Source organism: Plectrocnemia conspersa, unplaced genomic scaffold (genome assembly GCF_051122295.1).
Source record: "Plectrocnemia conspersa isolate PC_06_02 unplaced genomic scaffold, ASM5112229v1 ptg000005l, whole genome shotgun sequence".
Taxonomy (NCBI): Eukaryota; Metazoa; Arthropoda; class Insecta; order Trichoptera; family Polycentropodidae; genus Plectrocnemia; species Plectrocnemia conspersa.
The window spans coordinates 27783151-27798865 of record NW_028277169.1 but is presented as its reverse complement, the minus strand read 5'-3'; the positions used below and the strand labels follow the sequence as shown (position 1 = coordinate 27798865).

At 35.4% G+C, this 15715-nt stretch overlaps 1 protein-coding gene across 5 annotated transcripts in view; it reads left to right on the top strand.

Moving 5' to 3' along the window:
* The window catches only part of mnb (minibrain), an 88819-nt gene that overhangs the window by 25009 nt on the left and 48095 nt on the right, over positions 1-15715 (top strand). For 3 of the 5 annotated variants that reach the window (XR_015809746.1, XM_088187038.1, XM_088187041.1), the window contains 2 exons: positions 4849-4955; positions 9739-9831. Coding sequence is in view for 4 of the 5 variants with exons in the window: in XM_088187038.1 (XP_088043164.1) it covers positions 4849-4955; positions 9739-9831 (200 nt within the window). In the remaining variant the exon portion in view is untranslated. Of the gene's footprint in view, positions 1-4848; positions 4956-9729; positions 9832-15715 lie in introns of all 5 variants that reach the window. The other 2 variants (XM_088187037.1, XM_088187039.1) reach the window with 1 other exon arrangement.

Below are 15715 nucleotides of genomic sequence, written 5' to 3'. Positions count from 1 at the left end.
TTTTGAAATGATTATAATTTTGCCGATCGTTGGCGCCGCTTTCCAATAGATATCAATTGGACGCCCGCAGTATTTTCTTAAGAAAATTTTATCAACGCGCGAATTACACTGCAAAAAACCTCACAGTCCGTTGTTTGAATTTCGTCTCTAGATTTTCGTCGGTCGTAATTCGCAAATGAAATTTCGGCGAAACGACGGGTCACCGCCGGCCGCGGAGAGGTTAAGCGAGTGCAAATTCGGCGGCGTTGTGTTTCGGGTCGAAAGTGCGGGGTGAGGACCCCGCGATACGACACTACGCGAAACGTATAACAAATTGGGTCGTTACCTCCCGACTCTCCCTTATGTGCGAATCTAATGCATACGTTTAAAAAGTGGTAGATTGTTATTCCTATGCAGTCTTCTCGCGGATATCTTTAACCTTTTGAATGCCACGCCCTTTAATGTTCGTCCAAATTATGGTTTTGACATGGTACTACACACATATTGATTGATCGATGTTCCATTGTTGCTTCTTTTGACAACATTTTTTCGGCGCATGCCCAATTATCATACATACAAAATAGTTTCGCGTACCATTCCGACGCTTTTAAATTGTATATCGTGGACGTGCCTTTTCAATATCTCAAGAAGTATCCATTATTGTCATGGTGAAAAACGGTGTTTAATTGTAATATTAATAATAATAACTCGTTCTATGCTCTATGGCAGTCGAAAGGTTTGATGAGTTGCAAAATTCACTTTCAGATAATGATCTTTATGGTGGAGTATTGTGAGAAGCTTTTTTTTGCGCTTCCATCCGGATGTGAAACGATTATCTAAATTCGATCTTCAAACCTGCACGATGTTCAGCAATTCTGAAGTTTGTTTCTGACTCATCGTTTGATGGTTTTTGAGTCAAACGTTGACCGCCTCTTTGTTGATTGCTTCTTGTGTTCATCTTGTATCCTCACTGTTCATTTAGAATTACGCGAAACATATCAAGTTGCACTGTAATTATTTTTAATTGTGAACTCCGATTGATTTAATACATAGTATAAAGGCTAGTGATTTATAAGATTAAAATGCTATGAATCACAGAGCCATTTAGTTTTTTAACTGCATGAAGAATAAAAGTATAGCTTCTAATATGCGATATCTATGTGTGTATTAGTGTTTTTTTTTTGGCGGACCGGTAGCAACATTTTCCATTGCATCGTGGAGCAATACCAAATCAATTATTTTTTTAATAGGATCGTTAAAAATGTCATGAAATTCGTATCGAATTAGATAATCACGCGTGATTATCTAATTCGATATGGCCTTACTATTACCATTTAATAATAACCGTTAAAGTTGTTTTAAAATAAAAATGCACTAGTAGGTTTTTTAACATGAGACTTTTATTTTCTTGATAAACAATATTATAAAATATTTGATAAACAAGATTTTAAATAAATTTTGTTATTTATTTATTTATTAAATCTTCCGTTATAACCTGACAGGCGTAAGCCCAATGCGTTACAACGGAGTAAATCAGTACCAACTGAGTAATCAGATATAATGAATTAAAGTATTAACCACCAGACCGGAAGTCAATAAATGTATTTTGCAATAAATGTATTTTGGATCCATTCAGTTCCTGTTCATGGATCATCTTCCATTGGAAGGTATAATTCGAAACGATTGATTAAGTTGGTAAAGTGTCCAGTAATGGCTGTAAAGATGAGACATTAAACATTTGACCTTGCACTAATGAAAGTTGTGAAACATATCAGAGCAAATTTAAGATACTCAGCTCTCCCATTTTTGTAGCTTTTGTTTATAACCATCGATTTTGTCAGCCATTGTAAAGCACGAAGCCATATTTCCTTGCATGAGGTGTTGAGTTCATTTTAACTGGTAATGATATATACTAAGTAAGCTAACTTTGCTATCCAATTCACATTTTCAAATAGTCCTGACCAACACGGTTTTATTTTACACAGAAATTAGACTAGCTCTCTTCGCAGTTCAAAAACTCTTCATAATACTTTGCCTCTTGACAAACACAGTATATCATCATGTAAGATAAGCTGTTTGTGTTCAGCCTCCATGTTATCACAGAGTGCAGCGAATAGTCTTGATTTTAAAACATTGGGCCTTTACATAATTCACATTTTTTATAACTTCGCTTTGCACATTGTTTAATTCTATTGACATGTTATTGGTAGCAAGGCTTTCGCGATGAATTAAACAATGTGTTTACTTACTTATTTGTCATCACTCCAGACCTCCGCCTAGTCATGGCTGCTGCACCATCCGCACATACGACAATACAGTATACATTTATTAATTTAATCGATCAGAACTAATGACATTTTTTGGAAATATAGAAAAAAAATATTTTTCGTATTGAAATCTCACATATTCCATCATAATTGCCAAGTTGGCAACATCTGTACATTCATTCAATTATACAGAAAAATACTTTGCTATTTTAATCTGATATATCAGCTGATCTTCCATATTATGAGCCATATCATCAATACGTCGAACTATAGTGGTATTTGAAATAGGTACTTTTTTCGTCACTGACTCACCTTACATTTCTAAGCAGACATTATTATATCCTGCGATGAGCGTTTCGCTGATTGTATTGTTTTTTTTAGCTTTAGCTATTTTTTAGCTTTAGCTACCTTATATTAAGCTCGCAAAGCACAATAATTATTTACATGTAATATATTAAAAAATGATTTCTATCGTTTATTTCAGCATGCTTAATTTCATAAAATTATTTCGGTTTTTAACTTATATCTTTACATTTTGAATTTAAATGTCTAATGTGTTTCGAGGGCTTTTCATTGCATCGTTAGACAAATCTTCACCGCACTTCACTAGTGAAAATATATCTTAGAAATTATAATATTTCATAAAAATATTTCATCGATGGATTAACATATTTACTACGAATTTTAGTAATTTAACAATTCCATATAAAATGGTTAGGAATTACTAAATCTTTTTACCTTAATATATTGATATAAGTGTATCTCTGAAGTAAGTAATGAAATAAAATACCGGAAATTGTATCATCGAGTCTTTTTAAAATGCCTTAAAAAATAGAAAACCTATTATGCATGACATAGATGCCCTTGAACTGTAATGGTAAAACCATTTTGGGCATGACATACATGCCGTTGGACTTCTAAAGATTAAAAACATGCATAACATAGTAACGAAACCCCTTACCAAATATTTGTAATACAGTGGACCCCCCAATAACACGGTAAATTGGGAACGTACGAATCAGGCGCGTATGCCGAGATATCCTTCCTTTGGCTCGCTCACACTTAAAATAACGAGCATCCAAATAGCACGTCCCCAATTTACCGTGTTATTGGGGGGTCTACTGTTCATATTAAGACATTTTCACTTAGTTGATAAACCTGAGTTGATTCGAAAATTTTTGTATTTACCCTGCAGCTGTGCTACATATCCAAGTACATATTCGTCTAGGCATATATTGGTTCGATACATATCAAAACAGCTTCCATTTTTTATAATGTTTCTGACCAATCTCACTCGTGTTTATGTACTGTAGTTGGCGCCGGTATATTTAATAAGCGCCAATTTATCTTTTATAGAGCGCACGCGCCCTGTGGTGCGTTATTGCGATTCGGGATCCGACTCGGGTTTTTGGCCGCCAGACGTTTATTTTTGATAGATGCAGCGATAGAGGACACGTGGTCATTGCACTCTACGGAACCCTGGCACGCGAAACGTTCCTCTCGCTCGCGCAACTGCGCCTTCTTTTTCGCGGTCCTCTCTTTTCGCCTCTACCTTCCATCGATCGCCCACTTTGTCAATGAACACGCTGTCTATTTTCACTATCTTTGTTATTGTTTTATTCTTCGACTTCAAAGTTAATTATTAATGCGTTCTCTTATCTCTATGTTTCGCTGCGGCGCGCGGGGAAAACCGCCGTTGCGTTGCGTCACCGGAAAGCGCCGATTGTTTATGTTGTGTTTTCAGGTCGGCGCGGCGTCGGAATTCGATCGGACGCTTTATTGCGTCATTGTTTATAAAGTTTGACCCTTATTTATATCGAGAGAAACTGTCAAGTTCATTGACGCGCTTCGGCGTAGATAGGTCGTGGATTTAAATGTTTTTGTCGTGACATAACTATCAGGCGATTACATGATCTGTCAAATATGAATATCAGTCGCACGCTTACTGGTTATTTGCTCATTAATCTGAACTGAATAAAGATGAGCTATTAGTTAGTAAAATATATAAATTACTATGATTCTTTATCTATTGTGAAAGACAACTGGATAATTCCTTCGTTGCAATCTACTTCCTAGTGTGCTTATTAGTGTTAGCAGTAAATCACATACTACATGTAAAAATGTCGACGAGAATAATTATTTCTATATATAGATGTGTTCATGGCTACATTCCTATTGCTGATGGTTATTGTACTCTAGGCCGTGCCTGTCCATCTCGTCAGTGATCTTTCTACGGAGCATGTTCTCTGGACTTGGAACTCGTATCACCAATCTTCTTGTGGTACTCGTCCGTCTCGTGACACGGCAAACGCTATTGTATACAGTTTGATAAAATAGACATTCAACTCTGTACAATTGCATTATTGAAAAATTAGTTATATGCGTCGTTCGTGAAACTGGCAATAGCATCTACATTGCCCGCGTGTTTTAAACGCATTTTATTCTTTCTGTCCAATTATTTTCGCTTGTCTATATTTGAATAACCGATTCATGCATATGGAGTGATTTAATCAAATAGCAGTATATTATCTTATTATTTTGATCGATGCGTGTATTATGTGTTAAAATATTAATTTGTAACATCTTATTATTTCTCTTTCAGTGGCGTCTAGCAATGAGGCGAGTCGACAGCAACGGCATGTCCCACTGTACGGCCGCCTCGTGGCCGAGGAGCAGCTCGGGCAGCTCACCGCGCCGTCGGACATACAGGTGAGAATGTTTCTGAAAGACCGCGCGGAGCATAGGCTCCGCGGCGGCCCTTTAACGCAAGCCCCATGATGTAGTGGTGGGTGACGCGGGTGGTTTTCCACTCGCGCCCCGTCTTCCTTGACGCCTCGGCCCATATCTTTCTCCCGCCCGCGATCGCTCCCTGCGAACGAGTGGTTGAGGGCGGCCAGAGCCAACGCCACCCCCTACTTAGCCAAGGTCGTTAGCTCGGAAGTGCCGTGTATTTATTGCGTTGGTTTCTGATTGACATTGACGCGCACGATATTTATTAATGAAAGACTAACGTAGCCAGCATATGGCCTAGGTTACACGATGCTTTCAACCCGTCTGAGTTGTAGAATAACGTAAACGCGCCATCTTACAACTGAACTTGGCATAAAAATGGTCAAATTCTTAGTGTTTTATTGGGCGTTCGATTTACTTAATTCAGTCAAATAGCAAACATCGAATAATTCACTGTTCGTTATCAATCTAACATAAATTAATGCGTTAAAATTGAAGAGACTGGAAGCGTTGGAGATAGGGTTAGGCCTGTGCATCATCGTCGCATCATCACCTGTGCATCATCGGCGTTCGCAGCTTTTCTTATAGCTTCCTTTGACACATTTTTCATCTGGACTTGCACCTACACTTCTATAAAATTCACATAATACAATAACTAAAGCCTCCTCGAAGAGAATCCTCGTGTGATTCATAAGAAACCATGACATGACAACCCTAAAAAGTGACTGGTACGCGTTGTCGTCAGGCGGCGTCATCGGGCCTTACTTTTTTGAAAAAGCGTCAATAGTGAGCGCTATAGACGCATGATAACCGATTATTTTTGGCATGAAATCGAATATATTGATGTGGAAGACACGTGGTTCCGATATGACGGCACAACTTGCCCCACATCGTGTGCAACTTCGCATTATTTCACGTTTCGGTGACGTCAACTGGCCCCAAAAATAATGCGATTTAACGCCGTTGGACTTTTTTATGTGATTACGCTAAAAGTCGTCTACGCCGACAAATCCTAAGCACTTAAAAACCAACATTCGCCAAGTTATAGCCGAGATACCGCCCAAAATGTACGAAAATTACATCGAAAGAATCAGCTGCTGTAAAAGGTCCAGAGGCGGACATTTAATTTATATTATTTTTCATAATTAATGAAATACATCAAATGTTAGATTAAAAAAAGTTCGGAAACTGAAGCTAGATCAACCTTTACAAAGCGCGCTGAGCGATCCATTTCGTAAAGTTGTTGCAAACTACTAACACACATCATTATTGACAACTGTGATTTACAATGCTGCCAACATATAGTAAACTCGTTGTAATCTAAAAATTGTTTTTTGTTTTGCTTTTGTCATAAGTCCAGTAAAGTCCGTTTTCAAACATTATAAACGTACACGGGTTGAAACATCTATGATAGTCGATAATGTCAGTCTTTTGAAGTATGATAATGTAAATGGTGTAATCGGTCATTGAGGAATGTTTACACACTGAACCAGGAAGCTTGGAAAAACTAATAGTTCTTGGCAGTGTGCCTAGGACTAGCAGATGATCTCTGAATATGTGTACCAATCAAGGGGTAATAGTAAACGGAACTAATTTGCACTTCCGCTTCTAAAGCACGATAAGATCGTTTCTTAAGTGTCTAGTCGCTCAATTTCAATATTAATAAAATATAATTTATGATTCGTTTTCTTTAAAAATTGAAAAATAAACGACGACAAAGAACCGCCCTTTTGTACATTGAAAACGTAATTATCTCGACCGATTCACCAGTCAATCATTCCGTTTATCTAACAAAACAACTCATATACACAGAAAACATTTTTTGTTGAACTTTGGGTAATAATACCGAGAAAGCGTATTGTATTATGATTGATTCAGACGCTAGTGCGCAGTTCTGAAAACACGTTGCGTCTTAACCACTCGCACGATGTCGATTGTTTACACTGCTTATGTTAAAATATATCCTGATATTGTCGCGACTCGCGTGACATATGCATTACACACGCTGCATAAATATGCAACGCTAAAATTGCAACATTTCAAGGTGAACTCAACCCGTTGCAAAGTTGAACGTAATTATGCCAATATAAATGGTATCGAATTAAAAATAATAAAAAATACGTTTCCCTTTGTCTCACTTGGACACCGATAGCGTCGCGACGTGCCATCGCCACACGCTCAAGGTTAGACTTTTCAATATGTCATCGTTTTATTGCACCCTATTCGGAAAACGGTTCAGGCTTTCCCGCGGCGCTTGCGTCATTCGTTGTGTTTTTCCCCACGAAGCGTCACGTGGGTGGACAATCTAATTTCGCGCATGTGAGAAGGGGTGAATTTTGCAAATTAACAAATATATATTTTGCGTGGTGTTTTGTGACGCAGGCTTGGAGGCGGATGCGCAATATCGCTGACGCGGCGCAATTGCGCTGTTTATCCCCAGCGTCTATATTTAGCCCATTCGATAATTCGTCTTGATCTATCGGAGAATTGCGTTTGAAGATATTTTTGAGACGCGGTGTCATCTCTTTTTTTCTACCATGATAACATATAAAACTGTATTTCTATATATAAAAATCAAGGGTAAAATTAATGGATCGGCTTTATCTTTACTTTTTTCCATGTAAGGTCTCGTTTTTTAGATTATGTGTATTTGATATCTCATATTCTAGCTGTGTTATTGTCTTGGTTTCCAAATATATGATTTAAAATATGGGGTTAGTAAATTAAAATCACGTCTATTGTCTGATTTTCTTGAGATGTTAAAAAACGTATTCTTGTGCCTTTATAATTCATTTTTATTTTTTATAGTATTCTGTATTGTTAGGTGTTTGGAAATGAACCAAAGTGACTTTAATTTACAAAATGATGATACTACAGTTATAAATAAGTATATAGATTCAGATTAATTTTTAGCAGCGTCAAAATGACCAATTTCTCGTTAATCAATAATACGGATCTAGATCTATACGTTCTACTTTCATCAATCTGACTTGAAATTAATACTTATGTTATGTTTATTAATGACACATATATTGTTTACTTCTTTGACTTTTTATTATTATGTGGGGGGCCGATTTATTCGACCAGAAAACTAGGTTGCGTTCTTATAACACTGACGTGATGACCGCGAGCACATTTCATTCTTTGTGGGACAGCGACGACTGGCGAGGCCTCGTCCGCCGATCATTTGTATTATTACATTTTTTATTATTAAAAAATATACATACAGATGTACAGACATTCATAAATCATTACGCAATAACCATGTAGTTATTATAGTAACTCAATAAATTCTACTGCCCCGGCCTAATATGTATTTAATTGTTTCAAAATTATTAAAGCTAATCATTTATTTTATATACATATATATATTTATGTATACATATATGATTTGAATTAATTTTGGAGATGGGCTTCAGTAGATCGTTTACTTGGCAGCATTAATATAATAAGTATCATGTTGCAGCATTTATAGAAATTTAGACCTTGCGAGATTTCGCTTCAATATCGGAATTCTTCTGAAAGGAGAAAAATCTATAAACGATTTTTGTATTTTGTGTACCGCTATTTTAAATTTAATTTTTAGTGATTTCTAATAATGAATGTATTATCTGCGGATATAGATATCTTTTATATTTTATATGAATTGAAGAGCTTTCTAATCGGAATTTGTTTCATTCCATTAATAATATGTTATTTTCTATGTAGATTGGCATTGCTAGGCCATGCGATTGAATACATGCATAAATATGTAATTATTTGCTTTATATGTAAAGTAAAGTTAAGATTTTTTAAGCATCCTAATTAAACTTAATAATGGAACAACTTACATATTTTTAGCGCTGTATAATAAAATATACAATTTCGTGTGTTACCCCGCCACAATTTGATACATGCTATCGAATTCAAGTTTCCTTGTTGGGATGCGCAATATTACATTTTTAAATGAAAAATATAACAATGCTCTGTAAATAAATATTTTTTTTAAGACGAAATAATATATCGTTTTCGACTACTACCACTTAATTCCATTTGAGAAGTGCTCATGTAAATATTTTTTTAGTATTTTGTCAAAGGAAAAGTGTTTAAAAACATTTTTTTCAATAATACATGTATTTTGTATTGATATTTAAACATTTTATTTTGCACCTTTTGTCACGTCCCATGGACTAATTTCATTAAAAGTACATATTGTATCAGATCGCCAACATTGCGGTTCGCACCGGTATATCGTATACATTTTGGAAATTTTAAATTTGAATACAAATTTATGCGTTGCAGTATCAAATTTTCTCCGTTATTATATGTACACGTGTTGTATCGTACATACATAATTTTTTGCTAATATTTAACGATATATTAAAATTTGCATACAACACGCTGCTATTTCAGCGGCGATTGTTATCGCACAACCACATGCGATCTTTTGGCAGCCGAACCCCCCCGTCTGTTTTTAACCCCTCAGATCTGTCATCATGTCATCAACCCCTGTATAGTCTGACATGAAAAAAAAAACACTTCAATTATAATAATCGCTTTCGACGGGAATACGTCATAGCTACAATAAATGTGTGTGTCAGATTTCATTCAAATAACCGTAAGATGCTGTTGTCCGACGATACGTAATCGGACTCTACGTAACGTTATTCAAAGAATACGTATTTTTATTTTATGAGTTAACGATCGCGATTGCGGTCAGTCGTCGTCGACCTTTTTTCGCCTTCGCACACTAATGGACCTGATTTTTCCGCAGGCTATGCAGGCGCGGATACCACACCACTTCCGGGACCCATCGACGGCGCCGCTCAGGAAGTTGAGTGTAGACCTCATCAAGACGTACAAACATATTAATGAGGTGAGTTTCTAAGAAATTTTTCGTTGCTTGCGAATCGATTTTTAAACTGAGACGTTGATAAAATGACCCGTCACGCGAAAACGGCCTTTCAATTAGTTTATTCGCAATAATATATAATTTGACTTGATCAAAGATTGTCTGAAAGTCATAATGGATTTTTTTTCTATTTTAAAAACGCTCGGTTTTTTTTTGTGAAAATTATAAAATATGTATAAAAGGCTGTTTATTAGTATATTACATATGACATACATATGTCTATAAATATTTTCACTAATATACACAAGTGAAGAAAATAAATTCTTTTATTGCTATATAAAGAAATATTTTCAATTCTTGCACCGCTGTCTTGGTCTTTTGTAGAGGGGGGGGGGGGTGGATGATTTTTTGTATTTATTTAATTGATTGTACCTTGCTAGGTTTAAATTAATTCATACGCATACCGGAAAAAAATGTGTACTATCCCACATGAATTTTTCAAGCTCCTCATAGCTATCGCCAAAAGCATCATTGTGTCTGACAAATTCGTTGAGACGGAATTAACTTTGATAAAGGTCCGCGAGAGAGCGTTATCGTGAAGCATTATTTTTTTTATCAAAATAACAAGGCGATTTATGTATATTTTTATGAATATTTTCCATTGTGACCTGTCTTATCAATTTCGACAATTCGGCGAACTGCTGAGACGATGTCGTTGTAGGTAGCAATAGTAGGCCTCCCATTACGAACACAATCAATTTACGATTGATACACGGCACTTTCGTCTTTTGCAGTCAAAGATTGACTGTCCATGTTTCGCAAACAATAGTGTCTCCATGTTTTTAGGGAGCAGACCAAACTCACAATCGTCGTTTGTTGGAAGGAAAAAAGCCTATTTTTGTACTGACCCGTGTATATAAAAAAACATGAAATAATCGTGTTCCTTGTCGACTTTTCATAATGTTGCAATTTTGTATAATATGACAGCAAGATATATCAACGGTGTAATTCATTGTTTATCAATTCAAATGCCATGTGTTGAATCCCACGCCAAAGTCAAAACTGTTCATTTAATTTTAAATCGTTATTTCCATTCCCGCAGATCAGTATCAGTTTATCATTAGTGTGATGCCAAAATAAAAGTGCAAATTAAAAAGAAAACAAAGCTAAATACGGTAATCAAATTATCTAAAAAATAAATTCGCAACCTGGGAAACCTATAAGTTATAATCCATTCTCTGGTAAGGTTATTGAATAACTTAAAATAATTCGCCTACCGTTTGGTGACCCCAAGATTTTTTTTATTTATCTGAACTCACATAAACATACATCAAAACATGTTGCGCTAGAGCCAGTGCGTTCACGAGCTTATCAAATTGAAAAAAAATATAGTACTTGTTTAAAAAATATTTTGGATTTGTTGATTGTTTTTCCATAGTCAACAAAGATTTGCTATAATACGTAATATCTGCTCCATTTGTCTAAACGTAGAAGCTGAAATATATTTTGATTTATAATAAGTCGTCAAAATCATGCATAAAAAGTAGTGCTGTGAAATTTTTCCCGACTCCAAATTTAAAAATTTCGATAAGATAATCTTAAAATATTATATTTATTTTTAATTATGTTATTTATTTATTTTAATGTAAATAACAACAAAGAAGAAGGAATGAAAAATAATTATAATAATATTTCTTAGGATTAGTGCCGCGCCATTGTATGTGTCTACGTCGGTCGGCTGTTGTGGGTATTTGATTAAGTGCATAATAACTTTTGCTTACTTCATATTACGGACTTAAACGCATGGCGCACGACGAACAATAAAACAATATTGATCGGGGTGGAAATGGTTAAAAAGGAGTCAGAGTCGGTCGTTTTTTTACGACTCAGACTCCGCTTAAAATGCTCCGACTCCACAGCCTTGATAAAAAGTAAATATATAAATGGTTTTACTATCGTTGATGCTTTGATTTTAAATTATAAGTTTGTATTTAGCACGATGATGATAGTTTTCTGTTGCTTTTTTCAATTGACACGATGCTTGTTATTAATAACTTGAAACATTGTTTATTTGATTCCCAGGATATAGTTGCGTGCTCGATTAATTTGCGTTTGAAGCTGACCTACACGGAAGCATTGGTAGGTCAGTTTAGAGTGCAAATTAATCAATTGTCGTCAAGTGTTATAATTGTAATAATCCTCCTTGCTTGTGTTTGATGCACCAACGTTTATTTTAGTATTTGTTGTACGTCACAATTGTATGTTCTTCATAAAGAGATAATGGTGTCTGGTTAGACTTGCCTTGATTATTATTATATTATCAATTCTACGTTATCACTACTCATAAAAAAATCGGGCGGCAATCATATTTAACTTCTTAAGTGAAATTAAATACAAAACAAAAATAATATTTAGCTTCCGATGCACTTTGAATGAGAAAAAACGCACGTTCAAATATACACAGACTCGTTCCGACCGACACCACGTGCTAATGTTTACAACTTGTACGAACTAACTATGCTGTACTTAACCGTCATTGATTATTTCATCATTGCGCCTGATGTAATCGACCGCCGCTCGGTTATAGCGTTATCTCTTGTATACGTCAATTATCGACGCTTTAATACGATTTTTTTAATAATGTGTATGCAGTGCAAAATAAGACGGAACTGTTGTGTTGTTGCGAGGCAAAGTGCGATAAATGTGTTCCGATATGAAGAACTTATTGGCAGGTGCGATTCAAATATGTGAAACTTTGTGCAATTTGAATAATGTATTTTGTCGCTATACACATATTTGATTTAGCAATAAATCGTTCTAAGTAATATCTTACACGTTGTGTTGAGTGCTTAGTAGCGTTTCACCATTCAATCAAATCCATATTGATCTGATGATTCACTAAATGTCACAGTATGCTCTTATTAATGATAACGAAACAAATATTTTGTGCATTTAATTACCGGTCGCTACTGCAGAGACTAATTACAACAATTACTTGTTGTAATTAGTAAATGTACTTATCCAGTAATTAATAAGAAAATGCAATTTTGTACAAATGTCTAAATACAATCTTATCTTTTTACATATTCATAGACAACATTTTTCTTTGCAAGGGGAATTTGTGATTGAAACATCTTGATTCGAATGGATAAATTAATTGGGCTCAGGGAATAAACACATTCTCGCTTTGTGAATCTTTGCCTTGATCACATATGTCAAATACCTTTACAACTAACGCTGTTACATTGCATAGTTTCGGTAGATATAAATTTCTCAGCAGCCTAATAATGCATTCTATCTTAAAGACGAGTGCTTGTATAATTCATTTCAGGGGATTTAAGAACAAACCTAGATAACTGGATGTAGAAAGATTATTTGAATTACGCTTCGTAAAAAAATATCGAAGCCAAAGAATGCAAAAAAGTTTGTTGACCTTTTTAATTTGCAGTAGAATGTCCTGTAAAAAATCACTCAATATATACTTCCTCAATTATATAACATAGTATGGATAAGTATAGCCGATATACTCGTGATTTTGCGTATAGATTTTCCTCAAGTTCTATATTTCGAAGAATAGATATATAGAAAAGAAATAGTTTCATCAATTATTTCATCAGTTTTGTTGCGCGTACAAACAAGATAGGTCCCAAAAATACAAAGTTCAATTTTCAGGTTACTATTCGAGATTTGAAAATTATGAAATTTTGTGTTGAAATATTTTTTTCTATAATTTCCAGAATGTAAATTTCAAGGCGAAAGTTGCTATTGTTCAGCTTGAAAGAGAACGGCCTTACACACTGGCATCTCATGTCAATTGTTTTTTATTGTATAAATATTACTGATTGTTTATTTTTACCCATCTGCCAATTAAAGTAATTAGTTAATTAGGTGAAATTTATATTTTTTACGTTTTAAACGCGTACGTGTAGCAGTGTTCGACGATCGTTGAACCATATTAACTCGATGTTTACGTCGCAAAATTGATTTTTCTTTGTCGAAATTATCGGTGCATGTTTACATGTATACACATATCGCAAATACGTCACATTCTCCGAAATTGTGGAAGTGATAAACGCGATATAGCGCCCTTTACATTATTTTTGTTTGCTGTTCCTTTTCATTATGCATTATTATGTACACAAACATACATACGGCTCGTTGGTGTTATTGCGCTAATTCGTCTCGTTTTTGACATGCAAATTTTGGGGACAGACGTGCACCACCTTTTCGCTTTTAGTTATATTATATTACTAATTTTATAGTAATATTATAAAGAAAATAAATGATTCTAAAGACGTGTCGCACCAGCGTGCGAGATCACAACGCACGAGCGTGTTCCGGAGCTCTCATTTTCTTTGATTTAATAAATCTTTCTACGATAACTCAATGCGAGACACATTAGAATAGCTTTAATTTAATTTTTTTAATCTTCTCTTAGATTCTTTTATTTTGTAGTATAGAAAACTGCTTCGTTGTCTGATATATCTAAGGGTGACAGATGAAGTCATTAATAAATTGATCATTTTTGACGGATTTACATAGTCACTGTCAAATAGACACGTGTCAAAGACGGCTTGAAACTTATCGTCAGTTTTTCCCGAACGTGTGCCGTCGTCGCAGCAGACGCCGGCGTCGCGTTTCAGACTCGTGACGTAGCAATAACAATCGGACGAAGTAGTCCAAGGCGAACGGTGTGTATGTGTTTGTGTACAGTATATGGGTAATTATGGCGCCGTGTACTTTGTAATGAGATTTTATCGCGACTTACGTACGTACGTTACTATATGTTTGTGTGTTCTGTTACTCGTCAGCGAAAGTTAAAATTTCGCTGTCGCGAGGGAACTTTGAGTCGAGCGTGTTGCGTACTGTACACACGTGGACGAATTGTCGCAGACCACGTGGTCTTTTCATTCAGGATGAATGAAGTTTTTTGCCTTAGTAAAATGGTGAACTCGTTATAAGCAATTGATACTTCGACGGTGAAAAGTGTAAAAAGAGAGAAGAATTCTCTAAAATTATAGCGAGATATGCGTTCTAAGAAAATTTCTCGTTATTCTTCCGGTGATTTGTGACAGAATTTCTTGGTATTTCATTAGCGTTTCCTTCATTAGCGACGTGCTTGTCGTCGTATCCAGCATCGCATACTTTTTTCTTATTTGTGGGAAACATACCGCTAATAGTAATTACAAAATAGTATAATATTGTTCTATCATATTATTGAATGATGAGCAGTTTGCGATATCAAGTTCTCAAAAATGTATTCGTTTGTATGCTCTCTGTAGTCCAACGGTGGCTGACCTTACGGACCACTATACTCAAAATGTTCCGCGGAACACGACCATGCTTTTTTTCATAAAAGTAAACATAAAATGCTACTTGTTTTGCCGGGAGGGAGGCTTAGTGCTCGCCCACGTATCGTCGCCACAATCAAATACGACGATCTGGAGGTATAATTGGATTAGGCTGTTTTGCTACAGTTAAAACGGGTTGCAACCTTACATCTAAACAGGTTTAGGACAGAGCTTGCCCTGTCATGGTGTAAAATTATCCTAAAAATTATATATAAAATTATACAAAACTTGTTTTAGAAAAAACATCTATTTTTTAAATGATAAACTTAGGGACAATATAGTCATTTCACGTTGCTCTATTTATTAAAATTAAAGTAAACTAATTTGCATTATGGTGCATCATCATGTCATAATAATATATACAATTTGAATGCACATTTCTACGGGAAAGGATTTGGGGTGAGTAAAAACTGTGACGGCGAAGCCTCCTCATAACGAGTTTTTAAAAGTGTTAATTTGAGGACCCACTTGCCGCCGCTGTCGTAAAGTGGGTTACGTGTTTTTTTGCATATTTTTTAAACACTGTCTCGCTTCATAGACCATTCTAAGTATACGCT